The sequence below is a fragment of the Diabrotica undecimpunctata genome, chromosome 5, assembly GCF_040954645.1.
Source record: "Diabrotica undecimpunctata isolate CICGRU chromosome 5, icDiaUnde3, whole genome shotgun sequence".
In the NCBI taxonomy this organism is placed as follows: Eukaryota; Metazoa; Arthropoda; class Insecta; order Coleoptera; family Chrysomelidae; genus Diabrotica; species Diabrotica undecimpunctata.
Genome location: NC_092807.1, coordinates 144,942,311 through 144,970,274, shown reverse-complemented (window position 1 = coordinate 144,970,274; position 27,964 = coordinate 144,942,311). Strand labels below are relative to the sequence as shown.

General features: G+C 34.0%; 2 protein-coding genes across 3 annotated transcripts in view; one reads left to right on the top strand and one right to left on the bottom strand.

The window, feature by feature from the left end:
- Positions 1–23: 23 nt before the first annotated feature.
- deltaCOP (coatomer subunit delta) lies at positions 24–19,742 on the bottom strand. Its single transcript, XM_072532936.1, has 10 exons — positions 19,587–19,742; positions 19,467–19,506; positions 19,188–19,411; positions 13,355–13,534; positions 12,891–13,105; positions 12,018–12,173; positions 11,676–11,886; positions 7,675–7,889; positions 3,133–3,337; positions 24–248 (listed from the first exon to the last, which is right to left on the bottom strand). Exons 1-10 carry the CDS (start codon positions 19,587–19,589, stop codon positions 159–161), a joined length of 1,539 nt encoding a protein of 512 aa, XP_072389037.1. The 5' UTR covers positions 19,590–19,742; the 3' UTR covers positions 24–158.
- Positions 19,743–23,191: 3,449 nt separating this feature from the next.
- clu (clustered mitochondria protein homolog) overlaps positions 23,192–27,964 on the top strand; it is a 55,717-nt gene continuing 50,944 nt past the window's right edge. Inside the window, exon 1 of one of the 2 annotated variants that reach the window (XM_072532935.1) lies at positions 23,192–23,468. In XM_072532935.1, the coding sequence (XP_072389036.1) occupies positions 23,369–23,468 (100 nt within the window). In that variant the 5' untranslated portion in view covers positions 23,192–23,368. The remainder of the gene's footprint in view (positions 23,469–27,964) is intronic. The other variant, XM_072532934.1, reaches the window with a different exon arrangement.

The window sequence follows — 27,964 nt, the reverse complement described above, 5'->3', positions numbered from 1 at the left end:
CAATAGGACAAAAATTTGATAAATTACTTTCTTACTTATTTTATTAATATAGATAAAATAAAGACAAGTTACTTAACTTTTGTACAAAAAGCAATGTTGCATATAAGATATAATATTAGTTATATAATTTTTACAAGTGATTCTTTACTTCTGCCCCATTATACTACTTCATATTTATCTGGATATAGTGCAGTCTCCACTGAATATTTTATAGGAGAATCATCATCAACCATGACGACTTCGGTAATCTAAAACAGATTTTATTTTAAAATTACTAAACTACTTTAAAAACTAAAACGTATATTATTTTATTTTTTAGTTTTGAATACATAAGATTCTGCATTTTAAGATTAAAAATTGTTTTTGGAACTCGATCCGCACCTTATTATTGACATCGATATTATAGGAAATATGAAAACTCTAAAGCTTCTAAAAATTTGGTATAAAATTCCAAAGTTTAATTTTGCTGCGTAAAAGAATCTTTGTTACATAAATCGCTGATATTTTTAAGTATAGAAGAGCAAACAACTTTCGAAGCTATTTTGAAAACTTGAAATCAGTCTATCAGTTAATCATTTCACGTATTCTACTAGAGAAATCATCAAGATGGACAGCGTTGCAAAATGCATATGTTCTGTATTCATTTCTTAGAGTTCCAACCTTGTATAATTTATATAGTGCATAGCACTAGAGTCCGGTAACGTCCTATATTACAAAGGGCGAGAAGAACAAAGCCTAGATGGCGTATGATTTCCAATTTCCAAGAAATATGCACATAAAATAGAGCAATTCCTAGGAATATCTGAAAGAATTGTAATGATTAGACTAAATGTAATCGAGAACATCTCCCTGAAAATTATTCAAGTATACGCTCCAACCGCAGCACATCCCAATAAAGAGATAGACGAATTTTATGATAAAATTGCAGAAACTAGCACGAATTATCACAGCACGTATACGATGATAATAGGAGACCTCAACGCTAAGATCGGACGACTTGAAAAAACCGAAAACTATATAGGACAATTCGGCTCTAGTTAGAAATGCGAGAGGGGAAACCTTGGTTAACTTCCTACAACCCCACAAATACTATGCAATGAACACATTCTATAAGAAAAAACCTCAAAGAAAGTGGACGTGGCTATCCCCAGACGGAAAAACTCAGAACGAAATAGATTATATACTGTGTACCAAAACAGATATCATACAGGGCGTCAGTAAGTAGCGATCACCGAATGGTTAGAGCCAAATTAGAGATAAAACATAATAAAAATAGAAATAAATTTAGAAAAACTTGGAATATAGACACAGATAAACAAAAATCTAATACAGAACAATATAAAAGCAAGTTAAAACCCGCGAAAGTATTAAATCTAGATAAACTTAGCTTAAATGAAATCAATGAAGTCCTAACAAAAGAACTATTAAATGCAAGCTCAGTGTGGCAACCGCTAACAGGAAACGAAAATCCAAAATAAGTGTAGAATCACAAAACATGCTGAAACAAAGAAAAGAGACAAAACAAAAGAGACACTGCAGAATTTAAAAAACTTAATCGAGTACTAAGAAAACAGATAAAAGAAGACATTAAACAACATCAAGAAGACCGTAGTCATAGAGAAAAACCGAAGTGATGCCCGAAATAAGCCACGAAGAAATAGAAAGAGCAGTAAAAAAAGAAATAAAAAGGAATAAAGCTCCTGGAAGCGATGGAATCCTAGCAGAAATGCCGAAGGAATGCAGAGAAGAAGCCATCACATATCTAAAAATACTATTTAATAAATGTCTATTCGAAAGCAACATGCCCAAATAATGGAATACTGCTAAAACAATACTAATACACAAAAAGGGAGACACCACAGACCTGAAAAATTATCGGCCAATTTTACTTCTTTCACAACTTTACAAAACCTTTACAAAGATTATTACAAACAGGTTAACAATTAAATTTGACGGATATCAACCAGTAGAACAAGCCGGATTTAGAAAAGGGTACAGCACCTGTGACCATCAATATATTTTGAAAATCCTAATAGAAAAGACTAACGAATATAATCTCCCATTATGTCTGGCTTTTACAGATTATGAAAAAGCTTTTGATAGCATAGAACTGTGGCCAATAGAATAAACATTAGTCAACAACCGGATCGACTCCAGGTACAGAATATTAATACACAATATTTACGAACAAGTTGAAATGATAGTGACGTTGGGTAATGGAATCGAAACAAGACCAGTAAAAATCAACGAGGCGAAGACAAGGAGACACAATATCTCCAAAATTATTTACAGCTGCCCTAGAAGATATCTTTAAGTCAATAGACTGGGAAAATAAGGGAATCCCTATTAACGGAGGATACTTGAACCATCTTAGATATGCAGATGATGTAGTACTAGTAGCCGACACGTGGAATGCACTGAATACGATGATTGAGGAGCTACACACAGAATCACTAAAAAAGGACTGAAAATGAATTTCAGCAAAACTAAACTAATAGAACACGTAGAGGAATATACAAGGTCAAATGTCAAGGTAAGCAAAGAAAATCAGACTACCGAAATAAGCAGACGTGTAAAAATGGGATGAGCAGCATTCGGAAGACTCTCATACGTACTTAAAAATAAAAATATACCTCAAAGACTGCGAACCAAAGTGTTTAATTCCTGTATCCTACATGTACTTACATATGGAGCTCAAACCTGGACATTCACTAAAATAAACATGGAGATCAGAAAAACTCAGAGAGCTATGGAACGACAGATGCTGGGTATCTCACTCAAATATCAAATACTATAAAGCCAATGAAGACATTCGTAATAGAACAAAACTAAAAGATGCTGTCGAAGAGGCAGCTAAACTGAAATGGAAATGGGCTGGACATAACGAACGTCTTGAGGATGGCCGATGGAATAAAGAAATCGGGAACTGGCGGCCATATGAAGCCAAAAGACCACGAGAAAGACCGCAAATGCGCTGGAGCGACGATATTAAAAGAACTGCAGGACCAATGTGGAACCGTCTCACAAACAACAGAGACGAATGGCGAGAATTAGGAGAGGCCTATATTCGGCAATCCGAATAGAGAGGATTTAAAAAAATAATAATAATCTATATAATAATGATATAGTTACCTTAATACTCGCATAGGACGACTTCGAATTGAATCCAACGGAAAGTGGGAAGAAATCGTTGGGTATGGCCCTGGGAGCATTGAATTCTAAAGAACCAGTCTTATTACTGGCATCAATCAGAGGCAAATTCCATACCAGTTGATTACGCTTGGCTTCGTGTGTGTACATACCATCACATTCACCAACTATAGGTGAACATCCAATTCTGAAAATAAAGCAAACAAAATATTAGTGTATTTATTATATGAAAACAATCAGTGATGGTATTTAAATTAAATAGTCTTTATAATTATTTATTATACACCTGTGATGTATAATCGCGAGATGTTTTAGCTTTTGTCTTAATAACATATTTATTAATGTTAATCTTCATTAAAACATACTAAAATTCCTAAAATGACGAACCATGCAAAGAAAAGGAAAACGAGTAGAAAAAATAGGCCCACAATCAGATTAGCAACATGAAACATTACTTCTTTCAACAACAAAGATCAACAGATAATAGAAGAACTGATAAATAAAAACATAGACATTTGCGCAATCCAAGAAACGAAAATAAAAGGTAAAGGCCAAAGGGACTATAACCAATATTTTCTAGCATACAGTGGAGTGAAGAAAGAAGAACGAGCACGAGCAGGCGTAGGTATACTTGTCCATAAAAAATTAAAAGACAACATAAATAACTGCCGTTATATCTCCGAAAGAATAATACATATGTAGTGAGATTAAATAAAACGAGCGGTTCGAATTTATGTAAACATATTTATTTATAACTTTACAGTTCGGTAGTGTCTTAACAAAGCCAAACAAGATCACCTACTTCATAGCTTTCATTCTTGCATCGAGAATCATATTGATCTTTCATTCTGTCACTGGCTAACTGGGTGTGTTGTCGGGCAAGTCCATGAATGTTATTCATTCTTAACTTCAGGCGGTCGACATAATCTTCGCTTGCAACATGTTCTTTGAAAGGTCTGCAGCCAAACTCTAGGTCGCAGGGTAAACGAACTTCACGACCTAACGTCAGGCAGGTTGGAGTCTGGCCTGTAGTTTCATTTACGGCCGAGCGGTAGGCCATTAGGAATAAATGAATGTGCTGGTCCCAATCTCTTTGATGTTCTGATACAACTTTGGACAGGTGTTTACCCATTGTTCGGTTCATTCTCTCGACCATTTCATCTGATTGAGGATGCAGGGGTGTCGTTCTGGTCTTATTGACACCAATCAATTTACAAACGTTTTGGAAAAGGGTTGACTCGAAGTTTCGCCCTTGGTCGGAGTGGATCTCCAAAGGAACACCAAATCGGCTAAAGAATTCTTTAACAAGTACCTCTGCCACGGTAGCAGCTTCTTGATTTGGTATCGCATAGGCCTCGGTCCATTTCGTAAAATAATCCATGGCTACCAGGATATATTTATTTCCATCATTTGTCTCTGGAAGTGGACCTGCAATGTCGATTGCTACTCTTTCCATAGGACTACCAACATTGTACTGTCTCATTGGTGTCCTCTTTTTACCAACTGGACCATTACTGGTTGCACACAGTTCACATTTCCGGCACCATCTTCTTACATCATCTTTATAGTTCACCCAATAGAACCGTTCTCGAACCTTTTGCAGAGTCTTCGTGATACCAAAGTGTCCACCTGATGCACCGTCATGCAACTGACGCAATACTTCTGACACTTTACTTTTAGGTACAATCAACTGAAGCTTAGTTTCTGTACCATCATCGTTCTCAAAGGTTCTATACAGAAGATCATCTTTCAGCACTAGGCAATTCCATTGGCTCCAGTAACACTTGACTTCGGGACTACATAGTACAATACTCTTTTTATACATGGATCATCTGCTTGAGCGTCTTGTAGCTGTTGAGGCTGCCATTGATCATTAATGACGGTGGTTCGTCTCACGGGGCAAAGTCGTTCTTCTAACTCAAGACAATGATTACGATTTGCACTGTATGGCCGTCTTGACTGAGCCTCAGCATTTGAATGACTTTTTCCAGCCCAGTGTTCGATCTGTTCTAGCTTTCTGACTGTTGTATTATTTTCATGCAATTTACGACGGATATGACCTACGTCGTTACCATTCCAACATCTGGGTTCACGTCGTTCACGTCTCTTCGGCATCATGTTACGAACTACTTTCCGTACGATTTCCTCCAGACGTTTCTCGTTTTGTTCGTCGCTCTCTTCAGAGGTTCGTACTCGATAGCTCCGTGAAGCTTGACTAGCTGTTTCATGTTCCAAGGCAATAGCGAGCACTTCATCTAAAACTTTCGGTCTTGCTAGTCGTAAAGCTTTCTGTAGTTCACTGTATCTTAACCCATTGACGAAGGCATCTACAGCAATTTCTTCCAAAATGTCTGGTGCCTCTGGATAAGCCAACAGCGCTATACGAGCAATATCTGCTTCAAATTCTTGCAAACTCTCACTTGCTCGTTGGATTCTACTTCTTATTTGTACTTTGTAGACTTGTTGTAGATGGGCATCTCCGTAACGTTTGTCTAGTCGAGTGAACAAGGTCTGGTAACATTTTTCTTGACCCTTAGCAATCGATCTTAGGATATCTGCAGCATCACCTCGTAAAGCAGCAGTCAAGGAAACAGCTTTTTCTTGTTCTGTCCAATGATTGGCTGTCGCAATAGCTTCAAATTATCTAAGGTATATGGACCAAGAGGACTTTCCATCAAATGGTGGCAATTTGAATCTCATATGATGTGTCATTTCGTCTCTAGGTGATTCTTCTTTCACTACCGGATCTAAAGCTATTGTATTAACTGGTGGTAGTACTTTTGTATTAGTTATCATGCTCTCTAACTGTTTGGTCTTCTCTTCTACGTCTTCTATCTTGTCGTTTACATTTTTCTGGATCTTATCAAATGTTCTTGAGACTTCTTCAAATTTGTCATTGTTTTGATTACATACTTTGTCGAATTTTCTAGACATATTTTCGAATTTCTCGTCGTTTTGTCTAGCTACTTCTTTAATAATTTGAGACGTTTCATCGAATCTTTTGGAAACAGTCTCGAATTTATCATCATTTTTTTTAGAAGTTTCTTCTATCATTTGAGACGTTTCATCGAATCTTTTGGAAACATTCTCGAATTTTCCATCAATTATTTTAGTTAAAACTGCTTCTTCTGCTGACTGGAACTGGAATGTCTCCGGGCCTTCTCCATTCTTGTTGAGAACAGTCTTCAGTCGTTCTTGGAGTATCTTCTTGGACCCGCTGCAGTCTTCATCGCTTTCTTCCAGTTGCCCACGCAACTGTTTTACTAAAAGTTCTACTAGCAGCATCTTTGGTCAGGCACACACGTACTTTTTAAATGTTCTTTCGTACAAAGATCACTGCCGAACTACGCGGATGTTCCCGACGAACAATACTTTTCAAAAGTTCAAAAGTCTTTTTCAAAATCACTGCTGAATTTATTTTCAAAACCCCACACCTGACACCAACTGTAGCGAGATTAAATAAAACGAGCGGTTCGAATTTATGTAAACATATTTATTTATAACTTTACAGTTTGATAGTGTCTTAACAACTAAACTCTACTTCTAACATTGTTACCTATATATACCAAAAGTATTATTTTCGAGAACATTCTGGCGTAGTCCCACCTCTAATTCGCCTACGTGACCGGTTATTCTCTCTCGCACTAGATACATCGCGAAGCTTCTCGAAGAGTATTAGAGATGCAATGCAACCGTTACTTGGGCCATGTCGAAAGCATGTTCGTAACCATATGAACATCACAATGGACTACCAAAAATTAAATGTCATATCTATTATAGCCCCGAGGACTGCAAACCTAAGGAGGAACGAGAGGCATTCTACGAACAATTGCAAACCATCCTGGATAAAATACCTGGATGAAAGAACCCTTAATTCTTATGGGTGACTTTAATGCATGAATCGGAAATGAAATAATTCCAGGAGTAAAACAAAGATTTAATGAAAACCATGTCAACGCAAATGGAAAACTCATGACTAATCTGTGTGCTTTTAACCAACTGAGAACCAATAATACATTATTCGACCATAAGCTCCAATATAAATATACATTTGAAAACTCCAGGGGGCACAAATCAATGATTGATTTTATAGTCACTAATAGAAAAATCCACCCAAAGTAGATTCTAGATATCCGAAATTTAAACTCAGCAGACGCAGGGAGGGAGTAAACACAAACTAGTACTAGCAAAAATAAGAATGTAAATAACACCGATGTATATGTTTGTATTGGCTTACCGATGCGAAATTGGCATTTGGACACCAGTTACAGCTGATGTTACAATTAAGCAAGATGAAACAATGAAATAAAATATATACTTAGTGCATATCTGAAAATAGAGTGCACATATGAAAACATTCCACTATTCACATTAAATATTTTAAAAGTAAAGTTTTTTCTTGTCAATAATACGGTACATGTGCTTTGAGAACAAATCATAAACTTCGTAGCAATCCTTCAAAAACTGGTACTGCCGCAGATATGAATGAAAAAGTCCCAACTTATTAAATCTAATAATACTTACGGCAAAGGAATAACAATATTAACATCAACTAGTTCCAAATTAGTGTGGGCAAGCTCATATTCTATATTAACATCACAACTACCATCTCCCGCTTCTGAAGGCCAGCAATTTATTAACAGTGGAATTAGAGCTTCCTCGGTGCTTTGTAATCTCCATTTCAGTACACCAACATCTGTATTTAGAGGAAAAGGTTTAGCCGGTTGTTTCAATCCAATCTAAAAAAAAAAGTAAAAATAAAAATCATAATCGATTTCAATCAAGAAAAAATCATATTCCTGGAGAATGAAAAAAAAAAAAAAAAAAAAAAAACGAAAGGATAAATATACAGATAACAAATTAATTTAATATAAAAACAAACAAAAATACGCTCTGGAAACATTTGAACTTGTGCGGACAGAGCTCAATAAATGTGAAGTTCATCTCCTTAACCACTACAGTTGTCTCTTGTTGTTTTTGGAAGCCCTCTTCAATATGCGTTCAGGTGGAATATTTTCCAGAATTCACGTAAAGGTTCTGTTGAGCAGAAGACGTTTTAAAAATTTATAACAGCAGCTAGGAAATGTATAGGGCGGTCGTTTTCGACTTTGTCTCGGGCTTTGTTTTGTTTTAGTACAGCAATTATTTTACTCACTTTAAAATCTTTTGGCAATACTCCAGATGTTAAATTTGCGAGTAAAATGTGGTTAGCCATTTCTTTGTTTTTTTTTTTCCGCAGAGGAGTAGGTAATCAGGATGTATGCCATCAAACCCAGGTTTCTAATCATTTGGAAATTCTACTAAATGAATCTGTCGAAATTTGAGGAGAAATGTCAAAGTGGTTCTCCAGTAAACGATTAATATTAATACATAAAAAGAAATTGTTTAACGATAAACTAATTCGAATTATATTAAGATGATAGAAACGTTGGAATCATTACTCAAACAACAATTTTTAGGTATAACAATTGATGTAACGTCACAGGAAAGTTTCATACAGTAACTTGATGATATTTGGAGCGCCTTACAGAGTGATGACAAAATTAACTCAATATAAATAAAAACAAGAAGGTATTGCACTCGGAGAAGTGCTGACAGAATTGAGAACTTCTTAAATTGCGTTGAAATTATAAGTATGATGACAATGAAATTAAAATTACGAGTAAAATGAAGAATTGAGTTCATTTAATTCATCATTTATAGTGCTATCCGATATGTAACTATACGTTAATTAATAACAAAGATGCTGTGTAGTGTCCTTTTGGTATTATGCGCCCTCAATATTCGCGAGGAACCGCAAAGTGGGCGACGCCTGGTGGTAGATTTCAAAAGCATCCACTTCGGGAAAACATTGAAATTGTCATTAATTTGTATACATATTAGCGACCGGTTTATATTGTAATTAATAATGACTTTGAGTTCAAAAAACTATTGAAGTGTTTCTCAATGTTCATCCTATTATATTTCTCAAAAAAAATCCATACATAAGTTTCGGCTGGACGAGAATATGAGAAAAATTTGGCAGACCTATAACCAAGTACATGACTGTGCAGTTTACATTTTACTGAGAACGATTGCTCTCCAAATAAGTGTTTATTAAAATATTATTTATATTTTAATATATTTATATCTAATTTACTTTATAGTAACACCTGAAACTAAATTGAGAAGACTGAAAAATGCTGTTCCATGAGCTAAATTGCCCCAAAGGTCTCATGAAGTTATTAGTAGAAAACGTAAGGCGTAATTTACAAAATATAACATGGCCAGCTCCAAAAACTGCCTCACCCTCAACTAAAGATCTCTGCCGATCTTGCAACCTCAAAACTAATTGAGATAATGTAAATTTTACTTTCCGTGTTTTAGACATACTTTAAAAAAGCAAACATTTAATTTTATATTTATTCAGGTTTGGGAGTCAATTACCGCATGTATAAACACGAATCACAAACAAATAAACTTTGAAGAACATACTCCAACTTTTACTTTGGCAAAACACACGTGTAAATGATTTATATTAAACGTTTTATAGCTTCGAGATCAAATGGCAAAATGATTTGTTTTCCCGGAGTTATCGTCCATCTTTGAAATCTTGAGCGCCCCCTATCGGAATTGGCTATCGCGAATAATCCTTATTCCCTCCCCTTTCATTTAACGCATCACACGCTCCAATCGGATCAATAACAACGGAGATATGATGTAATGCCCTCTTCACTTTCCAACGAGACCTTATAGGTCACCGAGCCTTTCCCGAGCTGTGTGACTTTGCGACCAATTTACGTAACGGTGACGGTCACAAAAATCTGTCGCGTATTCATTGCTTTTTTATATATATAAGCGGGGATCCTACAGCTTCTGCCGCTTCCCGCATTTCGATCGCCATCTTTTTCTATCTCTCCAGGTGTCTTCATCAATGGCTCTCTCTTTCATGGTTTCCATAACACCTTGTATCCAAGATTTGGCTGGTCTTCCTCGTTTCCTTCTATTACTTGGATTGTATTCCATAGCTCTTTTTGGCCATCTGTTGTCGTCCATCCTCTGTACGTGTCCATAAAATATTAACTGTCTAGTTTCTATTCTTTCAGAAGTTGTATGTACTCTATCTGTTTTTCTTCTAATTTCAGAATTAGGTATACGTTCTACTCTTGATATACGGCAAGCTCTTCTTAGGTAGTCCATTTCAACCGTGTCAACTTTTTTCTTTCTTTTTACTGTCATTTGCCAACATTCTGCTCCATATGTAAGAATGGGCTCTACAATTACTTTGTAGATAGTCATTTTAGTTCTCATAGTAGCTTTGTTGGACCAAAGTATCGAATTCAGAATTTGCTTCATTGCTTTTTTACCATCCAAAAAGTGCACAACGTCGCAAAGAAGTTTTCACTTCAAAAACTGTGTTGCAGATTGAACATTACAAGATAATTTATTTTATTAATTCAAATATTTAACAGGATTTCTGTAACTTGCTTTTTTCTTTGATATGATGAGTATTTGGCTCTGCTTGTATAAATATGTATGTATAATTACCGAAATGAATAATATTATTATTACTACAGTAGACTCCCTCTATTACGAGAACTGAAATGGCAGACTAAGTACATCGTTATAAGCCGATCTCGTTATATCAGACAACAATAATACTGTGCATACATATGAATATGTAGTTTTCTAAAACATTAACTTCCTATAGTAAAACAATTCAGAGCAATATAAGATGCTAATAAATATTGTTTGAATGGCGTTTTTTGAAAAAAAGTTGTTTACTTTTATCGTCAATGAAATACATTAAAACAAAAAAGAGTTTTTTTTTTATTGTCAATGATATAGGTTAAAACAAAAAATCTGTACTTGCATTTTTCCCAACTACATAATGTATGAAGCCCATTTTCAAGGATAACATAATCTATTGCTTCTGCAATTGAAAGAATTCTGTCATTTTTGACTGCTTTAAATTGTCCAGTATTATTCTATCTATCATATTTTCTAAAGATGTGAAACAGTTGTATTTTTTGTAAAGAAGTTAATTGCGGGCGGCAGTTATATTTACTGCGGAGCCGTTTAAAAAGGTATTTATTTATAGCCACGTCCGGAACAAAAACGTAAAAAAACACGTTTTTCTCTCGTTATAAACAAATTTGCCTCGCTATAGAGGGTTATAGTTCAATAGAAATTTCTTGGGACATCTAATGTACCTCGTTATAAGCGAAACCTCGTATTACCCGTGTTCGTTATAGAGGGAGTATACTGTATTAACTATACGATTTAAAAATGTTCTTGCCAACTTACGTCAAAATTGAAGTTTTGTCATAATATTTATTCCTGCAATGTTCTCCTCTCACGACGGAGCATAACACATTATCCCCTTTTACTCCAGTTGTTGCCTCTCTCCCGTAAGTTTTTTAATCGCAACATTTGTCTGGAGAATTTGTTGATATTACATATTTTCAAATGCTCATGTTCGCTGGTGATAGATGCAAATTCTATTCAAAGTACATATTAAATTCATATATTCTCATAAACATTACCTGTGAGCGTAGTTTGAATAATTCTTTATCTACATTTGGATGTGTTTGAAGTTGAACACCGTGGGTATTCTGATTTTCCAACTGCACGCGTATCCTACCCCATCTCTCATCTCCAATGTGTAAAGTAGCTAGTCCCAATAATTCGAATTGTTGTACACCACCATCACGACCTATTCTCACTATTAATTTTTCCTCCAATCTTAAATGAACACTAGAACAAAATAAACTTAAGTAGAGAGAATCTCATATTTTATGTAGAATTTGCAGAAAGAACAGTTCCTCAAGTAAATTTACATTGTTTTGGTTAAAATAATGTTAAAGGTAAAAAACAAAAATACTTACTCATCGATGTCAGTTTTGATAGCTGGAGCTTTAGATCCTGGCTGTGAAATACTATTTTTGTTTGGAGTAATGACATTTTCTCCTTCCGATTTAAGCTGATCTACAAATGATTCTACATCTCTGCCTTTTCCACCTAACTTCATACCCCGAGGTTTTCTAAAACAATAAATTTTTTGTTAAAAATATTTTTTTAAATTTTTTGAAAAAGAGTACTCTATAGTCACTATTGTCAAAATCTTAAAAATTAATAATGTATCAAAGTTCAATAAGCTCATCTTATTCAGAGTTCAATAAACTCTCTCTGATGACGGGTAGACCCAGAAACATGTGTTAGGGAATGGTAAGAGACTCAAATTAAACCGAAACGCAACTGTCTTCGTACAATACAAATAATTTCTAGACATGCAGATTCTTGTCGGATTTTTTATCTAGCAGTGCAGCATGGGTCATTGGTGTCTCGTATTTCTGGAACTTGAATTGCATAACAAAAATAATTCTCAGCAGTGCGGTACGCGGTCTATTTTTGTCGTATGATTTTGAAACTGTAGTAAGACAGTATGTTACAACTGAATATATACCTATAAGAATTAATAAATTATCTTAAATGATGAGAAAAATATACCTTTCGCAAGATGAGATAATTTTCCACATACTGGCAACACAGCCAACCGTTAATGATTGTAGGAGGTCATTAATTACTTAACTAATTTACTTAAATAACTTCTATTGCTCCACCTATGGTTCACAAAGTAATCGTTTAGTTAGTTATCGTTTTATTATATTTAAAGCGAATTATTACCAATTTATTTTTCTTGGATGGAACTTGCAAAGAAAAAATTGTGATTACTCTACTACTCTACATACTATACTCACTGTGCAGGGGCTGGTGTGTACGAAGAAGTTTTAACATCATTTGTCTGGTTAGCTAGATCACCGACAGATGGCGTAGGAGTATAACCTGTCGAGCTGCCAAAGCCACCGCTGCTACCATACGAGGTCTTTCCTCCTTTTTTGGCTGCTTCGATCTTCTGTCTCTGAAGTTCCTTTGCCTTTTCTCTCATCATATTCTTGGCCTCTCGTTCTTGAGTCTGAGCGTACAAAAAAGATATATACAATATGTACTTAGAGGAATAAATTTTATGTATGAATCAATAATAAATCCTACACAATCATAAAAACAAAAAATGTAAAATCAGTAAAATAAAAAAAGAATAAGAAATATTTATGCTGATGAAAATGTTATGTTCTATTCTGTATGCTTTTCATATGTAATCCATATTTTTTGTCCAATTTGCAAATATCTTACCTATTTTTGAAAACTTAAAAATGATAATTACCTGTCTTACAGCTTGATAAACTTTTTCTTCATGCGAGTCCATTTCCACAAATGTGCGAATTTGAGACAGGTTGACACTTTCCCTATAACCTAATGCCACTATTTCATCAAAAGCAAATATAAGTGAAAATGCATTTTCTGCAATTTCATTTTCATCTAAAGATTTGCAGTACTCAGGAATCTGTAAAAATTAAAAACAAATCTATCAAAACATAAGTCAATATGTTTTATAATATATTTCTTAATTTTTAACAGCCCAACTAAAGCGTCAAAATTCTAAGCAGGCAGTAAATCATAAGCATGTATGGTTCATGTAATGAATTTATTTATTATTTAAGTACTTATTTATTATTTAAGTACCTACACGATCTGAAATATAATCAAAATTTAACTTATGTCCCGCTAAGTTTAAAAAACTAATATTGTTGAAGTACTTCTTCTACAATATAAACTGAATATTTCCATAATTTTGTGACATTAAAAGTCAATAATCACATTAGTTAGTTTGAGCCACAGTTCTATTATGTGCCACAGTTTTACATCAAATTCCGTTTACAGATGGTTAACAGACCCGACACGTCTGTTTCACAGTTGCTTGTATCACTGATACTGGCGATTCAGAATCATAACCGTCTTTGGCTCGACAATCCTGTGTGGATCCTGTCCTGCTCTAAGATTCGTCGCTAACCTGTTCGGTTTCTGGCAACATGTTGCCATCTTCTGATCTTTAGCATCCCCAAGTACGTCTCAACTCCATCTAACTACCTAATTCGCGGTCGGCCTCTGCTTCTTCTTCCTATAGGTGTTCCTGTCATTAGTTTTTAGTCGCTGTGTTTTAATGAACGTTACAACTTCTGGTTCATTAAAGAGTTGGTATAATTCGAAATTATAGCTTTTGCTCCACTGACTTTGATCGTTTATAGCTCCAAAAATTTTGCTGAATATCTTACTCTCGAATATTCCCAGAAGTCTTTTATCCTTCTACGTTAGAGTCCATGTTTCCGACCCGTAAGGATCGTGTTTTGCATGTAATAATTTCAGTTTTTCTTTGGATATTTCTTAAGTGGAATTGTTTTTGGAGTCCATAGAATGCCCTATTTATAAGGTTTATTCGTCTTTTAATTTCTTCGCTTTTTTGTTGGTAGTAGTCACTAGCGAGGTATTTGAAGCTGACAACACATTCAAAGATATTGCTTTCAGGCTGTTTCCTGCTCCTCATCTGCTATAGGATCCTTAGTAACCAACATGTACTTGGTTTTGTCCTCGTTGATGACTAGACCGACCCGTTTCGCTTAGCATATGCATCAACATATGCTAAGATTTGTATCGATCTATTTAAATAGTAATGTCGTCACTAATTCGCGTGTCTCGGACTGCCTTTTCTAAGACAATGTTAAATAGGAGGCAAGCCAGGGCATCCCCTTGTCTGAGTCCATCCTTTACCTCGAAGAATCGAGAATTTTCTCCCTGTGCCCTGTATCCTAACGCTGGTTTTTAAATTAGACATTGTTTGGTTTTTCTGGTATACCAAACTCACCAAACTCTGGTATACCAAATAGGTGATGGGTTTCAATGTTAAATTCTAATGTTTTCTCGAAGATCTATCTTATTAAATAAATCTGGTCAATTGTTGATTTTTCTGGAGCAAATCCGGCCAACTGTGTAAACTTGTAGCCTTTCGTAGAGAATATTTGCTAGTATTTTGTAAGCAGTTGTTAACAGGGTTATACCTCTGCAGTTGTCACACTGGAACTGATCGCCTTTTTTATATAACATGACATATCACAGCTTGAAACCATTCACAGGGCATGGTCTCATTTTGCTAGACAAGATGTAAAAGTTTATGCAGTGTTTGTAGCAGGGTGTCGCCACCATTCCTGTAGGGCTCACTACAAATTTGATCACTTTTTGGTGCTTTATTATTTTTAAGCTTTTTAATGGCTTGGGCAACCTCTTCAGTGGTAGGTGGTCTTTCGTTTGGGTTGGATACATTCCAATTATTTCGATCTGCTATGGTGTTACCTGCTTCTTTGATATAATGGCCGTTAAATTTTGGGTCGAAAAATTTAACCCATCGGTTCAAAATTGAGGCTGTATCCCTTAGGATATTTCCTTCTTCATCCTTACAGCTCCCTATTCTTGGCTTAAACTCTTTTCTCATTCTGTTTACATACATTTCTGTAGAACTTTCGAGTTTCGTTTTGATTTCTTAGCCATTCTATGTTTTCTAGCTGCTTTTCTTCAAATTGCCTTTTTTTCTTCTATGTAATCTTTTTTCTTCCCTTCTTAGGGTCCGGTATTCCTCCTTTGCTCTTCTTGTTGCATCTAGCTAGCCGAATCTCCTGTTTAAACTTAATCCACCTGTATCAATGTTCAGATTTGTCGCTCCACCTTTTTCACCATTATTTGTCCAAATAGTCCAAACTTTTACGTTTTACTGAATTCATTATTTGTCTTTCTTTATGAATTATTTGAAGTGCTCTTATGTCTGATATTTTGTCCATCCATAAAATCTTAATGTCAATGCAACTAATAAATTTTATGGATCTTTTATGGATAATAGTGGCAAAAGTCGTGCAGCGTTTATTTAATACCTTTATAAAACCACTTCATTTGTGATAAAATAAAAAAATGGCATACAAAAGCTGCACTTTTCAGCTGTTAAACGCTTTTGAAGTCGATAGAATTTTTAAGTCGTTTTTTGTCGATAGAATACTTTGTTCAAATAATATCGAATTTTTACCGTCGAGTTGCTAGAGATTTTATTTAAAATTGATTTCGAACGCGTAAAAAGTGATAAATAATATTTGCTCAAAATTATCTCTGCTGCATTTTTTATTTGAAATATTTTTTTACGGCATACAGATTCTTGGTAAACCGATTTTTTCCGTTTTGCCCCCCCCCCCTCCTACGAATGGAGAAGCCAGGGTGTAGGAATGACCATAAAAACTCTTCGCTTTTGCAGATGATCTCGCTGTGCTGATAGTAGCGCGGGACGAGCCGGATCTCCGATTTCGGGTAAGACATACGGACAACGTCGTGAAAGACTGGATAACAGATAATGAACTAGAACTTGCAGCAGAGAAGACTGAAGACATTGTTCTAAAGGGTAAACGGAAAAGGTCCGGGATGGAACTCCAATGTGCAGGAGTAAAACTAACATCAAAGAAAAGCGTCAAATATCCGAGAGTGACACTATATCCAATGAATGGTTGACCTGTGCGATATAAGACCATAAATTTACTATTTGATCGGAGATCTACTAAGAAATGTTTGAATTTTTATTTTCAATAGACACTGATAAGACTCATTCAAGAATACTGTTATGTTGTTTGTTCTATTTCTTTTAATTGCTATGTTCATTGAATAGAAAGAAGGAGACAGGACAAATTCTAAAGTATTGTAGCCTTTAGATCAGGCTATCACATGCAGAAATATAAATAAGATTGTCCACAATCCTTATCTGTATGTATTCCAAAATTGGAATAAAATTTTAAAATTTATTTTTTTCTGGAAGATGTTACAATGGGCCATATGCAGCCAATTGACTTACTGTACAGGGTGTCCAACATTGGTATGTTTTGCAGGATTTATAAAGGAGAAAAAAGGAATTAAGATGACTGTTTTGTTACAGTAACAATTGTCCAATCAAATCATCAATAGCTCTCCATATTAGCGAGATATAGAGCATTATTGAAAAATATGGAAAATGTCAGAGCTATAGATGTATACTAAAAAAAAAATTTAAAAACTTTATTGGAACTTGTAAGACTAATTTAAAATTTAATTAGGGATTCCACTAATGTAATATAATACCAAATTATGTTTTTTTTTTTAAATAAAACCCTACATAATTTGACTTTTTCATTTTTAATTCTCTTTCACCTAATATATTCCGTTCATTGATTCCAGTCCCATCTAGTAAATTTGTCTAGTAAATTTAGTAATTATTTTTGCTACGTTGGTTAAAAAGTATTGGAACTGGGTATACGAGTTCTTCTTGGTGTTATGTTTAAGAATTCTGTCAGATAATAGAATACTGTATTGTTTTGGTTTATTTATTAACACAATTTACTGCTTAAAGACAGTTAAGATCAGAGGTATGTCAGAGGTGTATCAGAAGACAATATTTACAGACAATGTTATCAAAATAACTGTGTAAAAGACAACAAAGAGGTAGAAGAATATGTGACACTACAATTAAAACTCAGAAAAATATGGCTAATAAAAAGATCAGGTAGAAAAGATAAATACTTTACTATGACCTGATACAAAAGAGAAAGAAGAGCAGAAAATGCAAAAAATGGATACACATAAAAAATGTAATGTAATATATCCATGCACTTTGTCAATCAAAAAAATAATAAAATTTGACAATTGCAATTTCAGTTAAATTAAAGCAGTTGTCATTAGAGGTGTGCTTATTAGTTCTTTTAGACGAACTAGTTCAAGCGAACTATTTCACAAAAATGAACTAGTTCAGTGAACTAGTTCGCGAAAGAACTATTTGTAGGACCGAAATCAAAATCCAACCCTAACATAATTGGTTGCCAGATGTCTCGTCTTATCATCACACAAGCTCGGCGCCGGCCGCGCGTTTTCTTCGGTTTTCAGTCAGTCTTTCACTCTTTCACTACCGTACAAGTAGTTCGCGTTCGGAACCATTTCTTTCGATCGTATGTTTAGGTTTAAATGTTTTAAATTTATTTCTCAAATGTTTTGCAAATAACATTTTTTTTATTTGCAAAAAATTATTAAGATTTGTTTTTTATTAACCGTTTTAAATATAAATATGGTTCACGTATGATTTATTTTTATATTTACGTATACTCATAGGTATCTATATTAGGTTATTTCTAAAAGAACCTTACAAAAAAAATCAGTGAATTTTTTAGGAACATTAAATAACACATTTTCATTCTCACTTTTACATAAAATTATATTTTATGTAGATGCATCAATCATTTTAACCACAACTTAAAATTGTTATTTCAAAATTACAATACGAGAAACAGTACAGCATGTCAACGTTCAAGCCAGTGCATGGGCATGGCATAAGATCCGAACCATTATGATATTAAGATAAAACTGTTTATGTTATTGTCACGTTCATAAGAATTATGATCTGTTATCTGAGACTAATCGGCACTTCTTTTTTTAAACTAGTCAGTCGGTCAGTCCATCCCATTCACAAAATAATAAATATAATGATCTCATTCATTCATTATTTTCTTCTTTAAAAGTTGAGACACAATTTATAATGCAAATCGTTCGCAGTGAACTAGTTCTATGAAAATTAATGAACTAGTTCAATTAGTTCAGTTTAAAGAATCGTTCATTTGAACTATTTCGATGGTGAACTACACATCTCTAGTTGTCATAGCCTACCTATTTTGCTTAATTACTATTGTTTTTAAATACCAAACTTAAAGTAAAATAAAAACAAGTGGAACTTAAAAAAACACTCTGTCTAATCCAAAATTACCTTAATTTTTTATAATGTTCTGGCAACAAATAATAATGCAGTAACATAATATTAATATTAACATACATTTACTGTTTTGAATAATTATCAACACAACTTTACGGTTGAAAAGAAGCAAGCCTAAAGTCAATCTAATCTGTTGGCACTGAATAAGTATGTAAGTAATAAACCAAGCAAGTGAATTTAATTAAAGGAATTTGTAATGAAACATGTGTGATGTAATAAATTTTATTGATATAATTATCTAGTCATCACCAATAAATGTAAAACCAAATGCAGACTGATAGATGACACTTTTAATTGCCTTTTCCCTACTATCAAACATATATGTATGTGCAGATAAACTCACCACTCTTGCAAATAGACGGAGGGTTTCAAGATCTTCTAAAATGTTGCTAGCTCTAGTTGTAATAAGAACCATATATAGTTTCTCTAGGGGCTGATAAACATACCGTACTGAATCTGTTTCCACAAAGGTATGTTGAGTTCCTGTAGGAATTAATTTAGGAAAGGCAGCCAACAAACCTTCTATTCTAGCTTTAGTCATTTCAACAAATTGTCGAGACACAATTGCTAAAAATTATAACTAATAGTAATTTTATTCAAAAGTTGAATTGTTAATACATACTTTTGCCTGCTTTCGTGCAGACTGCTGCTGCAATTAGCACCTAAAAACATTAATAACAATGTAAAAACTTAAAGCACAATTATATTTTCCGCTTAAAGAAAACGTATGTTGGAAACTTACCATCGCTATATATGTTTAATGGCACAGGTTTACAAAATAATAATTATTTTATTTAAACATTACACCCAACAATAAACCAAACTGAGATGACGTTGACGTGTACTCTCCAGAACCCATTCACGAAAAAGCAGTGACGTGACAAGAACCTTCGAACTGTCAAATATCAGATATACCAACTGTTGTGAAAGTTTTAAGCTAAAGGTAGAACGTAGAACTCTGAGACAAGGATAGAACTCATAGAACTACTGTCAGTCCTATATTAACAAGTAAAATGACAATTGGCGCATCGCCTAGTGCCAGGGTGCGTGACTATATTTACATGGCGGTAAATTAAAAAGGTACCTAAAATTAACTAGGATCCTAAAATCATTTTAAAGTAAGGAAAAATCAATATAATCCTAAAATAACAACAAAACCCTTACTCTATACGATAATTTGTATATTCTTTTTCGTATACTAATTGGGTTTTCTTGTTCTGTTGAGGTTATATTTATTTTCCATTACATTAATCCCAAAGTGGTTAAAAAAATTAAAGAATAAAATCTTTATTTATAAAAATGTTATAAACTATATGTGTTATAGTATTTTTCATATAAAAATGCGTGCACGTCATTCAAGATTTACGACGTCAGAACCCCACAGCGTTGCCAAAACATCAGAATAATTAGTAAATGAGCAATTTTTAAAATGTCAACTATTTGTTAAACTATTATATTAACAGTAAATACACTTAGTTTTAAGATTACTGCAACACACTAAAATACATAAGAAAACATTTTAATACAAAATGGGCCGCTGGAGTGATGACGTAGATTTTATTGACATCTGTCAGTTTCACTTTCCAAACAAACCTTGTTTAGTGTGGATAATTTGTATTTTTCGTTATTTTTTCATTTTTTTTACAGAATCTTTCCGCTTTTTGCAAAATCTAAGTATTCTAATAGTTACTACAATAATTTTACAAGGTTGTATGAATAATAAAGCATGTTGTTTTATAAAAATAGCAATAAAATGCATGTATCAAGAAAATTAGGTTAGAATGTCTTTAATTTAAACTTTTAAACTATATTTCATAGAAATAGAACACTGAATTATGATGGTATTATCGTAAAAACACTATACTTAAAAAAAAAGCAGCATAGGAAGCAAAATGTTAACTTTATAGAAATTAAAAAGTCTCGAGATCGGGCATTTTAACTTTTGTTTGGAAAGTAATAATACCAATATGACAGCTGTGATGTCACACTCCGGCTGTCCATTATATATTCTAAATTTGAAACTTACCACTTTTAGAGAATTAATAATAAAAACGTCCCGCCATTATTTCTTGTTCAAACTAATCTATCTTATATGAAAGCTTATCAGCTTTCTACAGACTATTTAGTTGTTTTGGCATAGCACAGTCACAATACACAACAATAATTAGTTTTTAACGCTATTGATCTAAATTTAATATGTATTTATAAATACAATTTATTACTATATAATATATTATGATCAAATTGTGTAAGAAATCAAAACATAAACAAAATTCTTACTCTAAAAAAGCAGCAACACTTTAAACAATTTTACCACACGTTGAACTGTCAAAAAATTTGAAGTATTCTTGTATCAGTTGCATACAAGTTGCATATAGTCTTATATATTTAATTAAAATTATTATTTTGTGGAATATTAGACTTAAAGAGTTATTTCATAAAATTTATATTAATAATAATAACAAATGTTTTTGGTTATTTAATCAATATAATTCTAAAATTCCCAATATAATGATGATTACTTTTTTCTGATTATTATACCATGTTGACGCCTATGAAAGATCGAGCAGTTCCGTATGGGTTTCGTATTATTAGCTGTGTTAGGAAAATTTGAACTCTAACGTTGACGTTCTGGAAATTTTAAATATAAGTGACGTCACTTTATATAAATTGTGACGTGCACGCATTTTTATATGAAAAATACTATAATTTATTGTTTTTAATGTTGTAACAAGAACTTATCATTATTTAAATAATTGTTTTATCATTCTAATGTCAAGTTGTATGTGAATACAAGCCTGGTCTTGGTCTTATTTCCTAGTTGTGGTAAAACCAAACTTGAAGCGGCTGTTCTCTTAATGCACCTATGTGCAACTTTGATCATAGTATTTTTATTATATCCCCCTTTCTTTAAAATGACAAGCGCATACATGAAAATTGTTTTAGTTTCTGTTGCAGCATTCTCTAATTTAGGGATATTCACAGAATTCACCCATTTATCAAATATATCCATATCATTTCGTGGACTTACGATAACGGTATTATTTTCTTGTAGTATCAAAGAATATAGACGCGACGATATGAGTCTATATTCTTTGGTAGTAATTAGTAATCATGAATTCTGGAACACAACTTTTTTGGCCAGTTCTTCATGTTTCCGTGTAATGTGTTTGATTTCATAATTAAAATCATCTAAAATTGTATCTTTTTGTACTACTTATGAAAAAATAAAACAAATAAAAATATGGTGCCTTATTATTTTCAAGGGAAGGAAAACTTTGACAGAGTCACACACAGTACACAGTACTGTACATAGCATTTTCTAGCACTAGCACAAGAATTCTTTTAAGCAACTGTGACTGTGACGTATCTCCCTTTTTGTATGTACTATCAGAGTACATAAAAATTGATGTATTTATATACTGTTGGGAAAATATGCAAAACTAGTGAAACCATGGCAACAGCACTTACATCAACGTCATACGTCTCTTGCCTGAGACAAGGAAAGAGAGATCTAACGTGACTAGTAGCGCCATTACGAACGGTTGGGCCTATGCAACTCACTCTCTCCACCTTTCCTATTGCACTTACACTACTATTTGTGGTATATACTGTGTGTACTATGAATAGATTCGATAGATTCTAACTCGATGACTATGAACTTTGACTTTAATGACATAAAGTGACAGCGAATAACAAGCAAGAACCACAGGCAAGAACGAGACTAGCAGTGCCACCAAACGGAAGGGTGCCCAATAAAACGTGCGGTGATCTTTGCTATCCTTGTTACTTGTTACCAATCTAGGTTTTTTTGTATCTGTGCTACTTACTTTCAGATTATATACTATGCTTACTTTCTACATGCTTTCTTATAGGTATTTTTCTACTTACTTATAAATATACATACATATTTATTTATATATTTATATCTAACAATTTCTTGACGACTCGACATTTAGATTAAGTCGCAATTTTAAATAATTTTTTGATTGATAATATAAATAATAAATACTTCTAGAATATAATAAAATTAAGTTTTCGCTGAATTTTCACAAAAATCTCCAATATTATATTTCTATTTTATTTGAACAAATATGGCAACTATGCTTTAATTTTTATAAGCTTGTATTACGAAAGCTGTGCAGCCACGTTCTAAATATTATATACAATGATATAATAATATTTTACTTTTCATTATTGAAAAACTAGATTATGCTAATAAAAACCAAACTAAAAATTGACAATTTTGATTAAAACTATCTACTTAATCAGATAATTAGTTCTGTTCATGTTTTGTTTAATAGTTGGCATTTGTGTATTCTGTCATTGGGCAAATATATGGCAAAGGTCATCGTCATAATAATTTTTTCATAGTGGGGGTTAATTTCAAAGCACGTGCTCAAGAAGATGTCCAGTTCTCCATACAACTAGACGTTTAAAGAGAGTGGAAGAGTGTTTGTGCCAAAGAGGTCTGACCAAATTAAGTGTTTTTTTTAACTGAAAAATAATTATTGAACAAGAGAAATGGCTCTTGGAGCATCAGTGAATGAAACAAAGTTTGATTCTGAGACTTTGGAATCTAAAGGTGATACAGTGAATAATAAACTTGATGAGAACTTACAAGGTATGTAATATATTTTTATTTAATATATTCGCCGGTTTTCTATAGTTTTTATGATTTTGTTACGTAACTATACTTCTTCATATGTAATAAGTTGTGTGAATTTTAAATGACATTGACGGACATAATTGCTTGCAGTTAAACTTTATCAGATTTGGAAGTTTTTTAAAAACTACTTTGGGTTTTAATAATTGATTATAATGAAAGTGTGTTGCCATAACCTGTTTATAATTAATATCTATTGCAATCTATTAAAATCAACTTTGGTAATTTTGTGGTGACACCCATTTTATCACTAAAAGTATCAAGCAAACTAACTCTTATAAAATAATAAATATTTGCGTCTTTCTCTACTAAAAATTTATTATTACATTATAATACAATATCCAGTTATTTATGTTTTAATATTTAATATTGTAATACATGTTTTATTATAATATCAGTAATTTACATGCATACACTTTATTAAGGAGCAACTGATGACTTATCTGAATTTCTTTTCATCAATTTTAACCAATCTAAATACATAAACACTTGAAAATATCCTCTTGTTAAGATATATAGTACATAATTAAACAAACTCAAGGAAAATGTAGTAAATATAATGTAGGGATACTAGTAGATTAAGATGATAGTCTCAATTAGATAACTCTTATAATTGTACAAATTTGTAATTTTGAGAGATTCTTCTTGGTCTTTATGAATATTTTGTAAAGTATTTGTTTTTTTGGCAAGCCAGGTAGCTTAGGTAGTAGAATGTCTGACTTTTACTCAGAAGGCCAGGGATCAATCCCAGCACAGGTGAAAACATCTAGATGTTTTTAAATATCTACTGGCCTGAGATATGGCCTGTTATCTTCCTTGTATATGGTGGGCTCAAGAGATAGCAGACTACCCTACTATAATCCCAACTCCACACTAGTGGTACCTATAAAGGGAGACTATTATTATTACTCTTTTGTTTTTGGTAATTTGAGATTTTATACTGTGACTATACTATGTTACATGGGGATATCAATGTGGTTTCCGCAGGCAGAAGTCCACAATAGATCAGATCTTCGTCTTGAGGCAAATCTTGGAAAAGACTAGTGAATTTAATATAGACACACATCATCTTTTCATTGACTTTGAGAGTGCCTATGATAGCATCCATCGAGAATTCCTGATTCATGCATTGAAAGAGTTTAATATTCCAACTCAACTCATTGATATCATAAAAGAAACACTTAAAGTACAAAGCAAAATTCGAATTCAAAACGAACTAACAGATACAATTCATGTGAGAACGGGTCTACGACAGGGAGATGCCCTATCCTGTATTCTATTCAACATCACATTAGAGAAAACAATTAGGGAGTCAAAAGTCAACACCAGAGGAACAATAATAACAAAATGTGTACAAATATTGGCATTTGCAGATGATGTTGATATCATAGCCAGAAGCGAAAGAGAGATGATAGAAGCATTTAATGCAATAGAAAAAGCGGCACAAAACAGTGGCCTAAACATTAATGAAATAAAAACCAAATACATGAAGGTCAGTAAATCGACAGGCCAAAGAAACCTACAGAATCTGACAATAGGAGACTATAACGTCGAAAGCGTGAAAAATTTTACATACCTAGGTTCACTAGTTACCGCAGATAACAATGTCAGTGAAGAAGTTAAGAGAAGAATACATATCGCTAATAAAACATATAATGGACTAATTAAACATCTAAGATCTAACAACATCACAAGAAACACCAAATGCAAAATATACAAGACCCTGATAAAACCGGTCCTTGTATATGGATCAGAGACATGGACACTATCGAAAAGCGATGAAAACCTATTAGGCACATTTGAACGAAAAATCCTTAGACACATATATAAGGGGGTAAAGGAAAATGACATATGGCGCAGAAGATATAACTTTGAACTGTACACAGCATACAACGAACCGGAGATCATAACATCCATAAAGATCGGACGTCTGCGCTGGATGGGCCATGTTGAACGAATGTTGGAGACTGAAACACCAAAACATATTATGACACAAACACCAGTAGGAAGAAGGTCAAAGGGAAGACCCAAACTTAGATACATGGAACAAGTGGAACAAGATCTGAAAACACTTAAGATTACCAACTGGAAAAACAAAGCAAGGAACAGAACAGAATGGAGGAAAATCCTAGAACAAGCCAGGACCCAGAAAGGGTTGTCGAGCTACTGATGATGATGATGATGATGATACTATGTTACATGCTGTTAAATATTCTAAAACCCCATTAATATACTAAATCCTAATAAATGCTTAGGTTTAGTACAAAAATATATATTTTAGAGAGAGGCTCTCTCCTGCTGTCACCCACTATGTAGCTTCTTCAAATTTAAAATTTTTTTAAACTGTTTGTCTTTTGTCTAGTGTTGTGTAAATGTATTAGTTAATGTTTATGACATTCACCAAATTGTTGGATAGAATAATTTTGACGAAATGCCCCTGAAGATGCTTTGAGAGCGAAAGTACTTGGGCAAGATTTAATAAAAAACTGTGCTTGATATCTGCCTTTTATTTAATTAAAGTTCCTTATTGACTGGAAAACACTATGGAGATACAAAGCACAACTGCAAATGTTGTTCTTTGTGCAAGCACACTAATGTGCACTAATGCGTATACTAATGTGCAAGCGATAATGTGCAGTAATTTGAAGTGGATGTTGCTAGTATGGTGTGATTAGCTTACCTGGAAGCACCTGACAACATTCTCAAAGAATTAGTGGTAAATATGTTCTTTAATGCTGTGTGTGTGTGAGAGAGAGAGAGAGAGAGAGAGAGAGAGAGAGAGAGAGAGAGAGAAAGGGACCTACAGAAATCTCTGATCAAATTTTGTAGTGCCATCAGGTTCACATCATTGGAGGAGAGTAATAGAAAGATCAAAATCTGTAAGAAGTGGCTTGAAAATTAATTTGTGATGTAATGTCAAAGAATCATGGCAAAGTAGGTCACATTCGCTGATATTGCAAGAAACCAACACAAAACTAGGAAAATCTAGAATGGTTATAAGAATATGATTGTGACATCGAACACAAGGCAGGAAAAGTCACAAAATGATAGTAATGACTTTCCCTCTTGCGACAAACCACAGTCATAAATGATAAATGGCAATCTCAATAGTTAAAATATGCCCAAGAAATCAATGCATGTCTGAAACATGTGTTGGATTCGAAGCAGAGTCATCTAGGGGCCTTAGTCATGGACTAATACCAATGCGCATCGCCCCGCCTCAAAACATCTTTCGATTTTTTTATTTGCAGAGAGATCTGAAAATGCAATATTGAAACATATAAATATGCGACATGTTCGTCTCTCGGCCAGTCTGGTCTCGGCTCCCAAATAGGGTCTCCTGTACCCTGGGAGTCCGATGTCGGGGCCCTGTAGCTGGATTGTTTCCACCCTTTAAAAAGTGTTTTTATTTCTATCCGTTTGAAAAATACCAATAATCTATCGACGATGGAATCTACGCTCTCTCTGTAAGGCACCGTGAGAGTGGTTAAGTGGCCGTGATTTTCCAGGCGCTTACGTCTCATCTGATGATATGGCGCCCAACGTGGGGACTATGTCATACGGCCGTAGCATCCTCCTAGATATTCGGAGATTCCTGATGCTCTACAACCGCCGTTTTGCTTTTCACTCAGTGGCCGAGCTGCGGTAACACTTCGTCGCCAGAAACCTTTTGAAAATAGTAACCGTCCTTACAGGATCGCAAATATTGTTTCTCGAAAGATGGCGATACGGAGTGTAGGCAGTCCAAGACTCAACACTCTGTCGACGTTCTTGTACCTCTCGAGGAGTGTGAACGTGGCCACACGGCGAGGTGTGAAGTGCCGGCATCTCTGTGGAACTCAAGGCATACACTGCCCAGAATACTAAACATATATACATAGACCCCGATAAACTTCTCGCTAAGCAGAAGCCTAGATCACATAAACTCCACGAACACGAGGATGGAATCGAGAAACTTACGATCTTCCTCCAGAGCGGCGGTTGTAGAGCATCAGGAATCTCAGAATACCTCGGAGGATGCACAGCCGTTCGACAGCAGCAAGGTGAATCACCATATCAGCAAGGCATAAGTGCATGTAGTGCAGAAGTAAAATGCTGTTGAAGCCAATGGAATTGCTCATTAATGAATGATGATATGTATGGAATTTCTGAAAATAAAGATGGTATGGAATCTAAGCTACAGCTTGTGTCAATGTGAATAATAGGCGGTTGCAGCATAGCACTGGCCCTGTTACCTTCCTTTATATCGAAGGTGCAAGATATAGCAGACTATTGTGCTGTAATTCCAAATCTGCGCTAGTGGTATAATGGTAGACTATTATTATTATCAAATGCTCAAATACTGGTAAATATCTGTGAAATAAGCTCCCCAAGAAGAAATAAGTGTACATGAAGTTGTTTTTTTAATACATTTTTCCCTACAAAAAATATTAACCTCTTGCAAAATACTGGTG